This window comes from Furipterus horrens, unplaced genomic scaffold (assembly GCF_987537825.1).
Source record: "Furipterus horrens unplaced genomic scaffold, mFurHor1.1.pri manual_scaffold_7, whole genome shotgun sequence".
Taxonomy (NCBI): domain Eukaryota; kingdom Metazoa; phylum Chordata; class Mammalia; order Chiroptera; family Furipteridae; genus Furipterus; species Furipterus horrens.
In genome coordinates, this window is record NW_028327177.1 from 102,950,830 (window position 1) to 102,966,928 (window position 16,099).

The 16,099-nt window shown below is 51.5% G+C and overlaps 2 protein-coding genes across 3 annotated transcripts; one reads left to right on the forward strand and one right to left on the reverse strand.

Moving 5' to 3' along the window:
- The first annotated feature begins 45 nt into the window (after positions 1-45).
- Positions 46-8,264, forward strand: CRELD1 (CRELD disulfide isomerase 1). Of its 2 annotated transcripts, none has more exons than XM_090284154.1 (11): positions 46-235; positions 710-902; positions 1,130-1,212; positions 3,697-3,807; positions 4,132-4,223; positions 4,850-5,026; positions 5,112-5,207; positions 6,159-6,242; positions 6,392-6,487; positions 6,706-6,840; positions 7,603-8,264. In XM_090284154.1, exons 1-11 carry the CDS (start codon positions 129-131, stop codon positions 7,815-7,817), a joined length of 1,389 nt encoding a protein of 462 aa, XP_090140280.1. In that variant the 5' UTR covers positions 46-128; the 3' UTR covers positions 7,818-8,264. The 2 variants fall into 2 exon arrangements, with proteins under 2 accessions (XP_090140280.1, XP_090140281.1); XM_090284155.1 differs by lacking the exon at positions 46-235 and adding an exon at positions 242-521.
- Positions 5,645-16,037, reverse strand: PRRT3 (proline rich transmembrane protein 3). The gene is made up of 4 exons (XM_090284141.1): positions 15,971-16,037; positions 12,053-13,154; positions 11,743-11,898; positions 5,645-10,939 (listed from the first exon to the last, which is right to left on the reverse strand). The coding sequence occupies exons 2-4, from the start codon at positions 13,095-13,097 to the stop codon at positions 9,186-9,188; spliced, it is 2,955 nt and encodes a 984-aa protein (XP_090140267.1). The 5' UTR covers positions 13,098-13,154; positions 15,971-16,037; the 3' UTR covers positions 5,645-9,185.
- Between the last annotated feature and the right edge of the window lie 62 nt (positions 16,038-16,099).

Sequence of the window (16,099 nt, forward strand, 5' to 3'; positions counted from 1 at the left end):
TGGCACACCGCCTGTGTCTGCTGTCGGCTCGGCCCTTTAACAACAGGACAGGTGCAGCCCGGCGCCGCCTCTGGTTGGCTGGATCTGGGTGACGTAATTGCACATGGCTCGCCACCACTGGCTGAGGCATGGGCTCCTCCCTCCGGGCTGCCGGGCTAGTGGAGGTTGCACGTCTTACGCAGGCCGCAGCGGAGGTGGCGCTGAGGACACTGAGCTGTCTGCGCCAGCGGGCTGGGTGGGTCGTCTCTTTCTCGCCTGCATTCTACGTGGATCTGGATCCTCCCCTGTCGGCTCGTGGGTTGTGCCTTGGCCACCTGTGGGCCCTGAACCTGACCCCTTCTCTTCAGATCCGGATCCGGTTCCTCCCCACAAGATCTTTCATCCGAGTCTTCTCCCTAGTACTTCGAATCTGACCCATTCTCCCTAATTCCATTTCCTGCCCCTAATTTCCCATATTCAGGCCCCCAAACAATGGGTTGACTCCTGCCTCCTTGCCAAGGGTCCAGGATACTTCCCCAACGGTAACAAAGATAACTCATTCCCGCTCATTTCCCCACCATACCCCCTCCCCTGGGTGTATTCCAGTCCAGTCTCCTTTCCTTATAATAAGCGATCTGGGCTCCCAGACCACCGGTGGCACCTCAGAACCGACCCTTTTCTATTTCACCTGATTCCTTCGGCGATCCCTACCCATGCCCTCCATCTATAGGTCCCCAGCCTGGGAAAAGATGGTCCGGCAACCCTCGAGGGGCCTGGTCCCAGCTCTGCTCTGGGGCCTGAGCCTTTTCTTCAGCCTCCCAGGTCCAGTTTGGCTCCAGCCCTCTCCTCCTCCCCAGTCTTTGCCCCCAACTGAGCCCCATCCATGTCATACATGCCGGGGACTGGTCGACAGCTTCAACAAGGTGGGTGTACCAGTAGCTTGGTTGGTGGGAGGGGCCCGGCTACTATAGCAAGTGATTGGGAGTGGGGAGATGTGGGATGAAAGTCTGTATGGTTACTTAATAATTGTATGGTCTTGGTCTGGTTGCCTCTCTGTTCCTGTTTTTTGGTCAGTGAGATACTGAAGAGCTAGAATGTGCCGGCTACTGTACTTCTGTACTTAAGTATTACTAATTTTCTCCATTTCAAGGGCTTGGAGAGAACCATCCGGGACAACTTTGGAGGTGGAAATACTGCTTGGGAGGAAGAGAAGTTATCCAAATACAAAGACAGGTAAGGGGATTGAAGGGTGAGTTTGTATAGCTCACCTCCCCGTTTCAGCTCTACTGGTGGGTCTAGAGACCTTCCAAGTCTCTAGAGCCTCTTAGGAAGTGCTTACTCTTTCAACAAATATCACTGAATATCTTATAGTAAAGCAGTAAATAAGGTAAGCAAAATCCCATATTCAGATAGCTTATATTTTTGTAGAGAAGATATACAGTGAATAAGGAAATAATAATAAATTAGGGTGGACTACAGAATGGTGGGATGCATGGTGTTCAAGGTGTGACATTTGAACAGAGACCTGAAGTGAAGAAGCAAGCTATGTAACAATCAGGGAAGGGATGTGGACAGAGCGAGACTGACCTTGGCATATTTTAGTGACTGGAACAGAGTGTTAGTAGGTGAAATTAGAGGCCCAAGCCTTGAAGGCCACAGAAAGAAGTTTAGATTTTATTCTGAGTGTAGAGGGAAGACATTAGGAGGTTTTGAGCAGAAAAGTGATGTGGTCTTATTTATACCTTTAAAAGATTACTCACATGACTATGTAACAAGCAAACTATTAGAGGGCTAGGGTGGAGGAAGCAGGGAGACCAGCTGAGAGGCTAATGCGTAGTCTAGGCAAGAAGGTAGCATAAGCTAGTGTTCTGTCTAGTGGTGGTGAACATGGTGAGAAGGGGTCAAATTCTGGGTATATTTTGCAGTTGCACTGATAGGACTGGATGATGGATTTGTTATGTGGTATGAGAGAAATAAAAATAAAAGATGCTTACTAGGTTGGGCCTGAGCAACTGGGTGATTTGTGGGGTTGTTTTCTGAGATGGGTAAAACTAAAGGAGAAGGTTTAGGAATGGGGTGGGATTGGTTGTTCTCTTTGAACATGTTAGGCCGAGATGTACATTAAACAGCCAAGTTGAGTTAGATTTAGATCAAGATGAGATTATATCGAGACAAAAGGTCTGAGCACTAGGCCCTCTAGATTTTCAAAGTCAAATTGAGGAAAGGAGTCAACAAAAACTTGGAGTTAGACCTAGTTGTTAGTTTTGACCCTTGGTGTCCTGGGGAGGGTCTCTTAACTTGTCTGAGCCTCAGTTTCCTCATCTGTAAAATGGGATATTAATACCCGCTTTGCCTATATCATAGATTTGTAGCTAAAAATTAAACTTTGTTTTATTATGTAACATTGGTCATTTTCTATTCCCTCAGCAGGCCTGCTTCTTTATTCAGGAATGGGGGGATTAGCCAAGATAACCCTAAGGGCACTTTCAGCTTTGTAATGGCTCTTGGTTTTCTTTCTTTCTTTCTTTCTTCTTTCTTTCTTTCTTTCTTTCTTTCTTTCTTTTCTTTCTTTTTCTTTCTTTCTCTTTTTTTTAGAGAGAGGGGATGCGGCGGGGAGGGAGAGAGAAACATCAATGTGCAGGAGATACATCAGTCAGTTGCCTTGTACACACCCGCAACTCAGTACCTGGCCCACAACCCAGGCATGTGCTCTGACTGGAAATTGAACCAGTGACCTTTCAGTTTGCAGGCTGGCACTCAATCCATTGAGCCACATCAGCCAAGGCTAGAGACATTTTGTACATTCAGTGTTGTGCAAACATTGCCACTAGTTCCAGAACATTTTCATCATCCCAGAAAGAAACTCCATATCCATTAAGCTGTTACTCCTCATTTTTTCCTCCCCTCAGCCCTTGCCAACCACTAATTTGCTTTCTGTCTCTATGGATTTGCTAATTCTATTAGAATCCTATCCTAGTGTGGCCTTTTATATCTGGCTTCTTTCACTTATCATAATCTTTTCAAAGTTCATCCATATTGTAGCATATGTCAGTACTTCATTCCTTTTTAAGGCTTACTAATATTCTGTTGTATGTATATACCACATTTTGTTTATCCATTCATCATTTGATGGACATTTAGGTTGTTTCTACCTTCTGACTATTGTGAATAGTATTGCTATGAACATTTGTGTACCAGTTTTTGTTTGAACACTTGTTTTCTATTCTTCTGTATGTAAACTCAGGAATACAATTACTGAATCATATGGTGATTTCATGTTTAACTTATTGAGGAATGGCCAAACTTTTCCACAGTGTCTGCACCATTTTTCATTCTCATTTGCAGTATAGGAAGATTCCAATTTTTCCACATCCTCACCAACACTTGTTATATGACATATTTTTAATTATATCTACCCAGCAAGAATATACATTTCATTGTGAAAATGCAGGAACTAAGGTATCATACAACAAAGGAGGTATTGTCCCCATTTTACAGATGAGAAAACAGGTTCAAGAGAGGTTGACTTGCCCAAGGTCACACAACTAGATTTGAATTCAGGTCTGTCTGACTCTCAAAACCAGTATCCCTTCCATTATGTCCTATGGCCTTTCCTTTGACACTGACATGGCATGGGGAATGGTGGGAGAAGAGACCTTAAGGAGGGTGGTAGGTGTAGTGGAACGTGTTCCCACCATCCCCGCTCTGTCTGGCCAGTGAGACCCGCCTGGTAGAGGTGCTTGAGAATGTGTGCAGCAAGTCAGACTTCGAGTGCCACCGCCTGCTGGAGCTGAGTGAGGAGCTGGTGGAGAGCTGGTGGTTTCACAAGTAAGTGGTGTGGGGGCTTTCCCGGGGAGCGGACCACAGGCAGGGCTTGGTAGTGAAGCAGGGGGTTGCATGCTAGGGGCTATGTCCTGGTTTGGCTCCTTCTTCCAAACCCCATCTGCTAAGAACTTGCCAAGGAACCCAAGCTCTCACTCTGAGCTTCATTTTGCCCTTCTGCCAAATGAGGAAAGGGTGTTGGTCAGATGGTCTTACAGGTCTTATACTCACGATGGGTTGTATCACAGATTCTGTGGGAGGTAGGGGAATGGGCAGCATTTCTGACATTGTCTAAGGCCACCTTGCTGTCATGCCACCTCCCCATCTCAGGCAGCAAGAAGCTCCAGACCTCTTCCAGTGGCTCTGCTCAGAATCCCTGAAACTCTGCTGCCCTTCAGGAACCTTTGGGCCCTCCTGCCTTCGTAAGTTACTCAAGTTCTTAAGGGATGGGAGGAGACTGGTGAGGCCAGGATTCTAGTCCTGGCTCCCCCTAGCAGTCTGTGTGAGCTTAGGCTGCTCAGATAACTCCTCTGGATCTTACTTTTTACCTGCCTCAAAGGGCTGGTGAGGTAAGCAAAGATATGGAGTTAGACTGAGTCAGATGGTGCTGTGGTTTTTGTTTGGTATTTGAGAAATGCCTCCACTTCCACCCTTCATTTCCCATGCCTGGATCAGACCAGGCTCCATCGCTACGGGGACCTTCTTAGGGTTAGCATGTGTTGTCTTGAAGTTCCCATTGTCACCACCCTTTTCTACACACAGTCCTGAGTCAGGAGCTAAACTTACTACTAACCTCCTTTAGAAAAATCTCTCCAGAAGCTGTAGATGAAGAGTTGGTGACAAAGATGGTCAATTCAGTCTTTATAAAAGAAAAGACTTATAAATAACCTAATTGTTTCATAATGGGGTAGTGGTTAAGTAAATTTCATGCAATTATATGACAGAATATTATGTTGCCATTAAATTAAGTTTTCTCTCCAAAAATGTTAATGTTTTCTATGTACAAGATTGTTTTTACTATCTCACATGGTTTGGTGTCTGCCCACAGCCTGTCCTGGGGGCGCAGAGAAGCCCTGTAGTGGCTACGGGCATTGTGAAGGGGAAGGGACTCGAGGGGGCAGCGGGCACTGTGACTGCCAAGCCGGCTATGGTGGTGAGGCCTGTGGCCAATGTGGCCTTGGCTACTTTGAGGAGGAGCGCAACGCCAGCCATCTGGTATGTTCGGGTAGGTAGCCAAAAGGCAAGGCTCTGGGCAGGGGCTTGATAGGGTGCCTGCCTGCCCATCCTCATTCTTTCCCCATTCCACCCAGCTTGTTTTGGCCCCTGTGCCCGCTGCTCAGGACCTGAAGAATCACACTGTTTACAGTGTAAGAAGGGCTGGGCCCTGCATCACCTCAAGTGTGTAGGTGAGTGGGGCTGTGCCCTAGATCTGGGGAGGAGGGCAGGGGCCTGGACTTGGTTTTCCATTGATACTCACATCTCTGGTCTAGACTAGACCAACACAGTTCCCATGTTTATGGAGATCTCATCCTGGCTGGGAAGGCAGAAATTAACCAGGAACTTAGAATATGGACTGATCTTTGTATATTGAGAGATGTCCCTGATCCAGCTTGGTGTTGATAGGGAATCAGGCAAGGCTTCTTAGAGGAGGTGTCACTTAGGCCAAATTTGGAAAACTGAGGAAGGGTTAGCCAGAGGAATGAGGATACTGAACTTGGGTCAGGAAAACTGGGTTTGAGATTGGGTTTGGTCTCAAACCTAGCTGTTTATATGAGTGAGAGTAATGGCTAAAGTGCTGTAACAAACAAACAAACAAACAAATAAAATCCCCAAAGATTGTGGCTTAAAGAAGATAGAGGTTTATTTTTATCTTAAATCATAGTCTCAAAGCAAGTGGTCCAGACTGGCAGGGAAGCTCTACTTGTCACAATCATTCAAGGACACAGACTCCTTTCTTACTGTACAGTCACCCCATTGCGTATTGTCTTTGTGGTTGAGGCTCGGTCACGGGCTCCTCAACCTAACACTCAGGAAATAAGAAAGGGAAGAAAGTGCATGGACGAGCCAAGCCTGTTGTTTTAAAGCCAAGCTAAAAGTGGAGCCCATCACTTCTGTTTACATCCTGTTGGCCAGAACTCAACCACAAGGCTGTACTGGCTGCAAGGCAATTGGAAAATGTAGTCTCTGCCTGGGCAGCCTGGAGCCTAGCTGCACCTCTACTTCTGTGTTGGTGGACAGCCTGCATTTGCTGCCATACCATATGAGCCTGGCAAGTCCATTCCCCAACAATCCTTGCCTCACCTTCCCTATTAGTGAACGAGGGATTGAAATTCCCCACCTTGGCTGCCTCTCTACAGATATTGACGAGTGTGGCACAGAGCGAGCCAACTGTGGAGCTGACCAATTCTGTGTGAACACAGAGGGCTCCTATGAGTGTCGAGGTAAGCGTCCACTCTTGCAGAGGAGGGGATATGGGAAGGGTAGGAGCTGTTCCACACCTGTTCTCCCCAAACTTCTGCCTTCTCAGGCACCAGAATCCTCCTGGGCCTAGGAGCAGCTCTCAGCCTTATTGCTCTTCTCTCTTCTCCAGACTGTGCCAAGGCCTGCCTGGGCTGCATGGGGGCAGGGCCAGGCCGCTGTAAGAAGTGTAGCCCTGGCTACCAGCAGGTGGGCTCCAAGTGTCTCGGTGAGTCTCCTGCCAATGGGCCATTGGTATACCTTGGAGTGTCTTGCCACCATGAACTGAGCGGGGCTGGAATATGGACAGGGTAGGGGAAGGAAGGATGGAATGTTACCTGGGCAAGAGCAGAAGGGAGTGTCAGAATGTGACAGAGATGGAGTCAGGGGTGCAGCATGTGGGACCCTGGCAGTCAAGGTACTGATCCTTCCTTGCCCTCCTTCAAGATGTGGACGAATGTGAGACACAGGTGTGTCCAGGAGAGAACGAGCAATGTGAGAACACCGAGGGCAGTTACCGTTGTGTCTGTGCCGAGGGATACAAACAGATTGAGGGCATCTGTGTGAAGGAGCAGATCCCAGGTGAGTTCCAACCTGGCCCCCAGGAAACCCCTTCTCCAGGCAGTTATAGGCTCTGACCCTCACCCCTGACCCTTCAGCCCCTATGAGGGTGCACTGAGACCCTAAGCCTATATCTGATCCCCAGAGTAGCTCTTGGTGGCCTTACACCTCCCTAGGGTAGAAAGAAAATTGAACTTGGCATCAAGTCACTCCGCCCCCCCAAGCCTCTTTCTTCCTCTATCCAATGGACCAGTCCTAGCCCTGGCCCACTGAGAGCTGTTGTAGGCCATGGTGTGGTGAGATGCAGGACAGTCACAATAATGATGGTAGTGATCACTTCCACAGTTCTTACCATGTGTGGAACACTGTTCCAAGCATGTTGCATGTATTAACTTACTTTACCCCTAAAACAAATCCAATGCTGTAGGTATCTTTCTCATCCCCATTTTACATAGTGGAAACTAGGATGCAGAGAAAATGAAGCAACTTGCCCAGGGCCACATGGCAAGCAGGTTGCAGAGCTGGGAGTCGAATCCAGGCATAACGTGCTGTCGCAACTCGTTCACCACATGGCCTTGGGCAAAGCTCTTCACCTCTCTGAGCCTCAGTTTCCCATTTAGTGAGACAGGGATAATTACTGTCCCTCTCAGAGTTGTTCTCAACAGTAAATGACATCACGTGCTGGCATGGCATGCCCAGCAGGTATGTGGTAGTGATGACTGGGTATATGGGAGACTCCAGGAATGGAGAAGGAGTGACAAGTGTTTCTCTTATTCCTTGCAGAGTCAGCAGGCTTTTTCTCAGAGATGACTGAGGATGAGGTGGTGGTGCTGCAGCAGATGTTCTTCGGTGTCATTATCTGTGCACTGGCCACGCTGGCTGCCAAGGGCGACTTGGTCTTCACTGCCATCTTCATTGGGGCTGTGGCAGCCATGACTGGCTACTGGTTGTCAGAGCGCAGTGACCGTGTGCTGGAAGGCTTCATCAAGGGCAGATAATCTCTGCCACACATGGAGTATCTCCTCCCACCCAGGCTGCCCCCAGAAGTCGGGCCTCTCTCCTGCCTGGACACTAAAGGCAACTTGCTTTATTTTTGAGAGTGGGATAAGCATTCCCTACCCACCTAGGGAGCAGCTTAGGCACCCAGGCTTGGATAGGTGATGCACCTGGGGTGAAGAAGTAGCCTTAAAGGGGGATGCCATAAGACTGGGCAGGCTTCACAATGTGTGGTGGATTTTTAAAAGTATCTCCTTATGGTGGCTGCTAATGAGCTTTGGCCTCTGCCCAGAATGAGTGGGGAGGTGGGTCCCTGCAGGGGTGGGCCCATCACACCCCCCTCCAGTCAGCTGCATGCTGCCAGGTCCTGTTTGGTATTCACTCTGCCACCCCTCAACCACTGATTTATTTATTCATCTCAGGAAATAAATGTCTTGGAAAATGGAGAAGCTTCAGTTTTACTACCTGGCCCCTACCCACCATGGGTTCGTCTAAGCTACTGAGAGCCCACCCCTATCCTTGGGGGAGTTTTCTAAAACCTTGGGAAATTGAGGGCTACCCTGGTGGAGGGAGGAGAGAGAGGCTTGGCCCTGAAGTAGTGTTAGGAGAAGGGGGATGGAGGACTCAGCCTTAGGTGTGGAACTTTCTGGGTTTAGTTGCAGCTATTATTTGGGCCAAAGGACCCTGGACAAATGACTTTCACCTCTGAACTTCATTAATCTGTAAAATGGGCATGATAATGGTTTCCAGTCAGGCCTATTATGAGACTTAAGTAAGGTGATGGAGTGAAGAGCTGAAGACTGTACAACAAATAATAGATGTTCAACAAAATATTGGTAGCCTTATTTCTAAAGCTGCTAAGGGTCCAGTGCCCTTTCCTTTGGCAATCCCTTGTCCCCTACACATACTGGACTTGGAATTACGGGGGATGGGGCCTCTTATCTCTCCTCTGAACAGGATCCTGGCATGGCCAGAGGGAGGCAAGAGCCAAGTCCTAAGGGTTTATTTCTTTGGCACAAAGAGGGCAATCTAGACAAACGAGCCTCATCTCTTCACAGTGGGGAGTCTGGAGGGGTGTTTGGGGCACCTTCTGAAGCCCATTCCCCATACCTAAATCGCTGCATGTCCACCCTGTATTCCGCGTAAGTCATAGCCTCTGTGTAAAATACTTGCTGAAAAAAATAGGTATTTAAAAAACAAAAAATGGGGGAGGGGTGGGTGGGTTTACTCATGGCTGTCTCCAGGGCTGCAATCAGGTTGAGGCCCCAGGATGCCAGTTTTTCAGATGCTAAACTCTCCCATTTGGCCATGCCATTTGGCCACTGGTCACTGAGGGCTGGGCCTTGGTCCTGCAGCAGAGTGGGGCCGACTCAGAGCTCAATGGTGTCACTGGAGGCGCTGCGGGAGTCCCCCGGCTTGCAGCGAGGCTGGACCTCACTCAGAGGTTCCCCGGGCCGGGTGGGAGCAGGAGCAGGGGCAGGCAGTAGTTGCACCGTGCTGGGCAGTTCATCTAGGGGCAGGCTGTCTACCGAAGACAACCCGTGTCGCCACGGATTCCAGCTGATTTTGAGCGAGCCCCGGGAGAAGCTGTCCATGGAGCTGCCAGAAGCCACTCTCTCTGGCTCATCCACTACGTGTGGTGGTACCGGCCCGCGCAGGCGTACGTCGCTGAGAGACCGGCAGCGACCACGGAGGAGCGAAGAGCCCGCGCCTTCGAGCTCGGGGTCGGGATGGCTGCCCCGGCGCGGCCGCAGCGCGCCCCCAGGCGGCGGGGAGGCGAGACCGCGCAGGCCGCAATGTCGGAACACGCTGTCTCGCACCAAGTGCTCTCGGAAAAGAGCGGCGTCGATGCTGCGGCTCAGGTTGATAGGCGAAGGCGGCCGCAAGTCCAGCTCGCTCATCGACGGTGCGGGACCCACGCTGCTACCAGAGAGCCCCTGGCCACCTTGGGGACCGCGGCCCAGCGACACAGCCGAGCTCCAGGCGCCTGAAGTGGGCGTGGTAGGCGGTCCCCCCTCTGCGGGGTTGCGGATGAGGCTCTTGCTGATGTCCAGGCTGCCTGCACCGATGCCACTAGGTCCCGCATAGCAGTTGTTGGGTCGCTCCGGCACCTCGCTTTTGCCCGAAGGCGCGGGACACGCCAGGCGCAGTAGCTTAGCCCAGCACGCGTGCTCAGTGGGCGGTCTGGGTCGCGCGGCGGCTACAGCAGCCAGCGCCAAGGCGAGTGCCCATGTCAGCTCCAGCAGGCGCAGCCAGAAATGGACTCCCCACCAGGCCCATGAGAAGCTGCTCGCGCGGCCTGGGCCTGGGTACAGCCAGAGTGCGGCCGCCAGCTGTAAGCCGCTGGCCAGCAGCCCCAGTGCGCCCGCCACTGCCAACAGCCGCGGGCCCGGGCGGGCATCCCAGCCTCGCGGCCCATCCAGCAGGCGGCGACGGCACAGGCAGAGCGTGCCCAGAGCCACGGTTGCGCCCCAGGCACAGGAGAAGCCCTGAGCCAGGAGATTGAGCGCTGGCCTTGCCGACAGCAGGTCTGTAGCGAGTAACACCACGCCGTGCGCCAACGCCATTACTCCCAAAAGAAATGGGTTCTGCAGCTGCTGTGGCAGCCCCGCACCCAGGCCGAGCAGGGTCAGGGCCGCCAACGCAGTGAGCAGCAAGGGAAAGGGTAAGTTGTAGAGCACCAGACCGGCGCGTAAACCCAGCCGCGCCTGCGAGCCGTACGGGTCAGCAAGCATGTAGGCAGATCGCAGCCCCGATGCTAGGAGCACCAGCATTGCCGCCACCAGTGCCAGCCAGGGCCCCGCAGGGGCGGCTGCCAGAGAGACCATTGCCAGCAACGCCGGCAGCAGAAAGAGCACCCCCACCCCATATACGTGCAGCTCCCAGGAAAAGCTTAGTACCCGCCGAAGGGGACCCCAGCGCAGGGGAGGTGCCGTGGCGTTGGCTGGAGGGCTGGAGGCTGGGGTTGAGGCCATGGAGCTAGCTGAGGGCTCCGGAGGGGGTGGCTGTCCCAGGGCACGCTGCGTGGTGACCCGAATGAGGCCCCGGCGTGACGTCGAGGGAGCCTGGACTGGGGGTGCTGGGGGATGGCTTTGGGGGCGCCCCGGCCCCTCTTCGGTTTCATCTGCAATAATAACAATATTAGAATAGCCCTTTGTAAAGCACTTTTGATTTTCCATTATTCCTCAGTGTGGTGGGCAAGTTATTTAACTTTTCCAAGCACATCTGTAAAATCGGGATGGTAGCAGCATCTACCTCACTGGGTTTTGGTGAGGATTGAATATTTAGCATAGTGCTCAGCACCCAATAAGTGTTAAATGGATGTGAGTTATCATTTTTACTAATAATATACCAGCAGTTCTCAACATGGGTTGCATATTAGAATCACCTGGATCAGAATTTCTTGGAAAAATTTTTAAAGCTCCTTGCGTGGACCCTAGCAGGGTAGCTCAGTTGGTTGGAGCATCGTCCTGTGCACCAAAAGGGTCTTGAGTTATAGCCTGGGTCAGGGCACATATTTAGCTTATGGGTTTGCTCCCCATGGGGGCACGTTCAGGAGGCAACTGATCATTGTTTATCTTTCACATGTCTCTCCCCCTTTCACTCTTTCTAAAATCAATAAACATATCCTCAGGTGAGGAGTAAATAAATAAATAAGCAAGCTCCTTGGGTGATTTGCCTGAGTTGAAGAATCACTGCACTAAAATACATCCATGTTACATTTAGGAGCATTCTAGCCCCCAAAGGTCAAATGACTTCTCCCAGAGTACCCAGTATTGATTTATTATCCCAAGTAGTTTGAAGGAGATCCTAGCCAATTCATTTAAGGAGGTGTTTGTCCTTATTCATTCCCATATGGACCTCACTCAGGTTCTTAGTTATTAGGCAGAGTACCCACTCTCCCCAAACCCCCAGCCATGCCCTCACCTGGCTGCAGGGCTGCCACAGGGCTCTCTGTTCGGTTTGTAGCTGGGCCAGGGTCCAAGAGGACAGGAATGAGGGACTTGGGGGTACCTGGGGCCTCCACTGCTCCTCTTACCCGCTGGGGAGAGATGGGGTCTGCTCCATTCATTGCTGCTATCTCTGAAATGACAAAAGCAGTCACAGTTTGCCTGACTCTCCAGAATGAGGGAAATGAGAGCCAGAGGGATCAGAGGGCACACAGAAACTGGGACATCCAACTGTCATGAAACACTGTCCCTCCCAGCTCTGCTCGACATCTCACTTTGGTACCCACCTGGCTTAGGCTGCCCATCAGGAGTCTCTGAGGCTGGAGGACCTGAAGGTTGGGGTCTGGGTGAGCCCTGAACATCAGGGAAGTGAGCCTGCTTCGGTGAGGGACTTGGAAAACTGACTTCCCAGGTCTCTCCACCTCCAGCCTTCTTGGGGGGCTCAGCTGGCAGCTTCTTGGGGGGCTCAGCTGGCAGCTTCTTGGCAGGAGGAATGCTTCTGGCCAATGCCAGGTCTGGCTGGAACCCAGGGTCCTGAGTGGATGCCACCTCAACTGGGGACACCAAGCCAACCTCAGAGGCTGCTGGATCCTGCTGGGTGAAGAGGGGACCTTGAGCTACCTCCAGGAAGTTTTCCTCACCCCCACCCTGTTCTTCCAGCACTGGCCTCTTAATAGTGCCTGGGTGGGGTGCAAGAGTGTGGGGAGGACCCTGGTGGGCTGAGGAGAATGTCTCTGAGACGCTGGTCTTGGCTTCGGCAGTCAGACCCTCATCTCTAAGTGGTTTCTGTCCCTCCTGGCCTCCAGGCTTCCCTGAGGAGGGGGTAACTGTGGTTACCCTGAGTTGAAGTCTGGGAGTTGTGGCGATGAAAGTGAGATGGGGGAGCCCCACTGGATGGAGTGCTGGTGCATCTTGCTCCAGAGGCTCCTGTGAGTCAGAAGGTCCTGTCCAGCCCTGAGAACTTGGCCCTTGAGCCACCTGGAAGTCATCAGTTACTAGGAGTCCTTCTCTCTGAGCTCCCTGGGCTGCTTTAGGTCCATGCAACACTGGGCCAAGGGGAGAGTCTTTGATCCTCTCAGGCACCTCCTCAGCAGGTACTTGGGGAACACTGGAGTTCCAAGGGCTCTCATCTCTGCGCTTCTCCCAGAGGAAGTTGAAGGCTTTGGGCTCTGTGCCAACAGGGCCCTTGGGGTGAGCTCCTGGGATCAGGTGTGGTTCTGAGTCCTCCTGTGGCCTGGGAAGGCCCCTGCCCAAAGCGGGGCCAGCCCCCAGGGACAGCAGCAGCAATAGCTGCAGGTGGCCACATACATGGCACCACAGGCTGGGGGCCATGGTCCACTCTGATGCCTGGGTCTAGAACCTTCGACTTCTAGTTCTCACTGGATAAGCCTGAAAAAAAGGAGAGGGGCATGACATGTGAGGGTTAGGGATATGTGGCTACCCCAAGGGGGCTGGTAGAAAAGAATGAAGAGCAACATGAGGCAGGTCCCTCTGCCCCCCACACTTTTCTCCTTCCTGGTCAATCTCTTTGTGCTGCCCAGAGTGACCTTTTAAAAACTGCATCTCTGCTCATGCCACTTACCCTGCTTCAAAACCTTCAGTGGCTCCCCATCACCTTCAGGAGAGAATTAAGACCCTTTCCTGGCCTTCCAAGGCCACAACAGGCTGCTCACCTATCCTTCAACACCTACTGGACTGCCTGACACCCCATGCCTTTGCTCCTGCCATTCCCTCTGCCTGGAATGCCCTCTTCCTTCTCCTTCACTTGCTGAAATCCTATTCTTGAAGTCCCAGCTCAAATATCAGAGAGGTGGAGAGGGAGAGGAGTAGGTCCCTGCCTTTGAGGAGGGATCTGGGTTTGAATTCCAGCTTTGCCAGTTCCTGGGTGAGTTACTTGACCTCTCTGCATCAGGGTTTCTCCATTGTAAAATGGGTATAATAAGAGTACCTAACCCTAAAGGGCTCCTATAAGACTTACATAACAAATCACACAATGGGTCAGGCCTAGGATAGGAGCATAAGTATTAGAGCGCTTTTACTTTTCCCTTTGTCCAGAAAGCTTTCTTTACCACCAACCCCCTTAACTATTTCAACAAATACCTGAAGCATATACTATGGGCCAGGCCCTGGGGATAAAGCAGTGAACAGGATTGGCAAGATTCCTGCCCTTATGAAGCTGACATTCTAGGTAAGGGACAGACAATGAATTATGTTAAATAAGGTGAGCTATGGAGAAAAGAAAACACAATTAAGAGATAGAGGGATGGGGGCTACTTTACACGTCTCTGAGGTGACATGTAAGCTAAATGCTGAATGAGAAGAAGGAGCCAGCAATTTGGAGATGAGGGGGAAAAGCATTTGGGAGAAGGAACAGAAAGTGCAAAGGCCCTGGTGCAGGAATGAGTTAGATGAGTTCAAGAAATAAGAAGGCTAGTGTGGCTGGAGCTCAGGAAATGAAGGAGAAAATGTCAGAGGGAGATGAAATCAGGAAGGTGGGGCTAGACCACAAGGGGACTGGTAAGCCATGGAAAGGCACCTGGATTTTGTTATAAGTGTCATAGGCAGCCATTGGAGATGTTTCACAATCTGATAAATGTATTTTTTAAAGATTTTATTTATTTACTTTTTAGAGAAGGGGAAAGGGAGGGAGAAAGAGAGAAAGAGAAACATCCATGTGTGAAAGATACATCTATCAGTTGCCTCTCGAACACCCACAACTGGGGACCTAGCCCACACCCAGGCATGTGCCTTGACTGGGAATTGAACTAGCGACCGTTTGGTCCATAGGCTGGTACTCAATCCACTAAGCCACACCAGTCAGGGCCAAATGTTTTAAAAGGGGAAGAGAGGCCAGTGCAGAAAGCCAGGTAAAATATGACAGTTAGCTTGTTTCAGCTTAGACATTTCTTTCTCTGAGACCCCCCCCTCTACCCCTTCTCATCTCCCTGGTCACACAGTGTATCTCCTGTCTCCCACATATGCCTGGGGCTTCTCAAGGGCTGCACCTGCATCTTCCATATCTTATCTCCAGCCCCCCAGCATATGACTGGCCCCAGCTATATATTCCCTAAAGGTTCCTCTTCTTGAGAGTCCCTTACTGAGCCAGGTAGGCAGGAAAGACCCCATAGCCAGAAGAGGGGAGAATAGCAACTGAGACCCCAGGCCTGGGTGTGTTTTGGGGTGGAGGCCCTGCTCCTTTTTTCTGGGAAACAGCTATGCCCAAATCTCCTGGGTTCCTAACCCCTGGTGGCCCACAGGCACCTTGAGAAGCCAATGGAAATTTCTGGCTTTCTTACCAGGAAAATGCCCAGGTTCACCAAAACTTGTGGACAATTTCAGGGGGTTCAAAGACTCCTTATACTCATCCCCAAACTGAGCTAGACTCTGTCTTAAATCCTTGTTGGTTCATTTCTCAGACATTCACCAAGCCCCTTGCTCTGCTCCTGACCCAGGCTAGGTGCTGGGGAACCAAAGGGGAGCCTCAGTTCCATTGTCAGGAGAAGGGGTAAGCTGAGGGGGACTTACTGAAAGGCCGCTAACACAGGTACTGGTCAATAATAGTACTCCTGTGTTGAGCTCTTAGTTAGGCTCCTGTGCTAAACTTAGTGGCATGTCCTCCATCTCAACCAACTCTCCCAAGCAAGCAGGTGTGTGGGTATACTCATTTCACAGGGGAAGAAATCAAGGTTCAGAGAGGTTGAGCAACTCACCCAAGGTCACAAAGCCATTCTAGGGGTTGTGAAACCGGCCAATGGTTCATTTTGCACAGAGGGTCTGAAAAGCTTTGCAGAGGAGAAGACAGCTGAGTTGGACCTTCAATGATAAGCATATGCCATCTGCTCACCACCCCCAATCCAAGAGATATGGGCATCTGTCGACAAGTAGGGGGCTGCCCAGCACCGGGTTCCAGCTGCTGGAGAGATTTGGGGGCGGGGGCGGAACGGTAATCTCCCTGCTTCAGGGACAGTGAAGAGGCCGGTCGAGGGCAGCGCAGGGCACCCTCTGGGAGCTGGCCCATCTCAGGTTACCTCTTCTTCTCCTCCTTCTCCTCCTCCTCCTCTCCCCTGGCTCCGCGCCTTCCCGCAGTGTCCTGAGTGGGGGTGGGCTCTGGTGCAGGCTCTGCTGCTTGCGTCTGAAACGGGGGCTGCAGGCCATGCTCCCTGCCAGAGCCCCTCCATTTTCTTCTCCCTCTGTCAACTCCTTACCTGGGCGTCGCGCAGGCAGCCCCCGCGTTCACCTTGCGCGTGTCCCAGCAGCGCTGCCGCACCGCATCCTCCGAGATGCTCAGACTTGGCTAACAGAACCCGGCGCTGCCGATCGCGAGCCCGCCCACA

What these genes read in the sequence shown, in the direction of transcription:
- CRELD1 (XM_090284154.1), top strand. Translation starts at nt 129, where the DNA reads ATGGGCTCCTCCCTCCGGGCTGCCGGGCTAGTGGAGGTTGCACGTCTT. An exon ending in CTTTGGGCCCTCCTGCCTTC is followed by an intron (nt 4,224 to 4,849) that starts GTAAGTTACTCA and finishes GTCTGCCCACAG; the next exon opens with CCTGTCCTGGGGGCGCAGAG. An exon ending in CAGCCATCTGGTATGTTCGG is followed by an intron (nt 5,027 to 5,111) that starts GTAGGTAGCCAA and finishes CATTCCACCCAG; the next exon opens with CTTGTTTTGGCCCCTGTGCC.
- PRRT3 (XM_090284141.1), bottom strand. Translation starts at nt 13,097, where the DNA reads ATGGCCCCCAGCCTGTGGTGCCATGTATGTGGCCACCTGCAGCTATTG. An exon ending in TGATGGGCAGCCTAAGCCAG is followed by an intron (nt 11,899 to 12,052) that starts GTGGGTACCAAA and finishes TTGTCATTTCAG; the next exon opens with AGATAGCAGCAATGAATGGA. An exon ending in TGTGGCAGCCCTGCAGCCAG is followed by an intron (nt 10,940 to 11,742) that starts GTGAGGGCATGG and finishes TTATTATTGCAG; the next exon opens with ATGAAACCGAAGAGGGGCCG.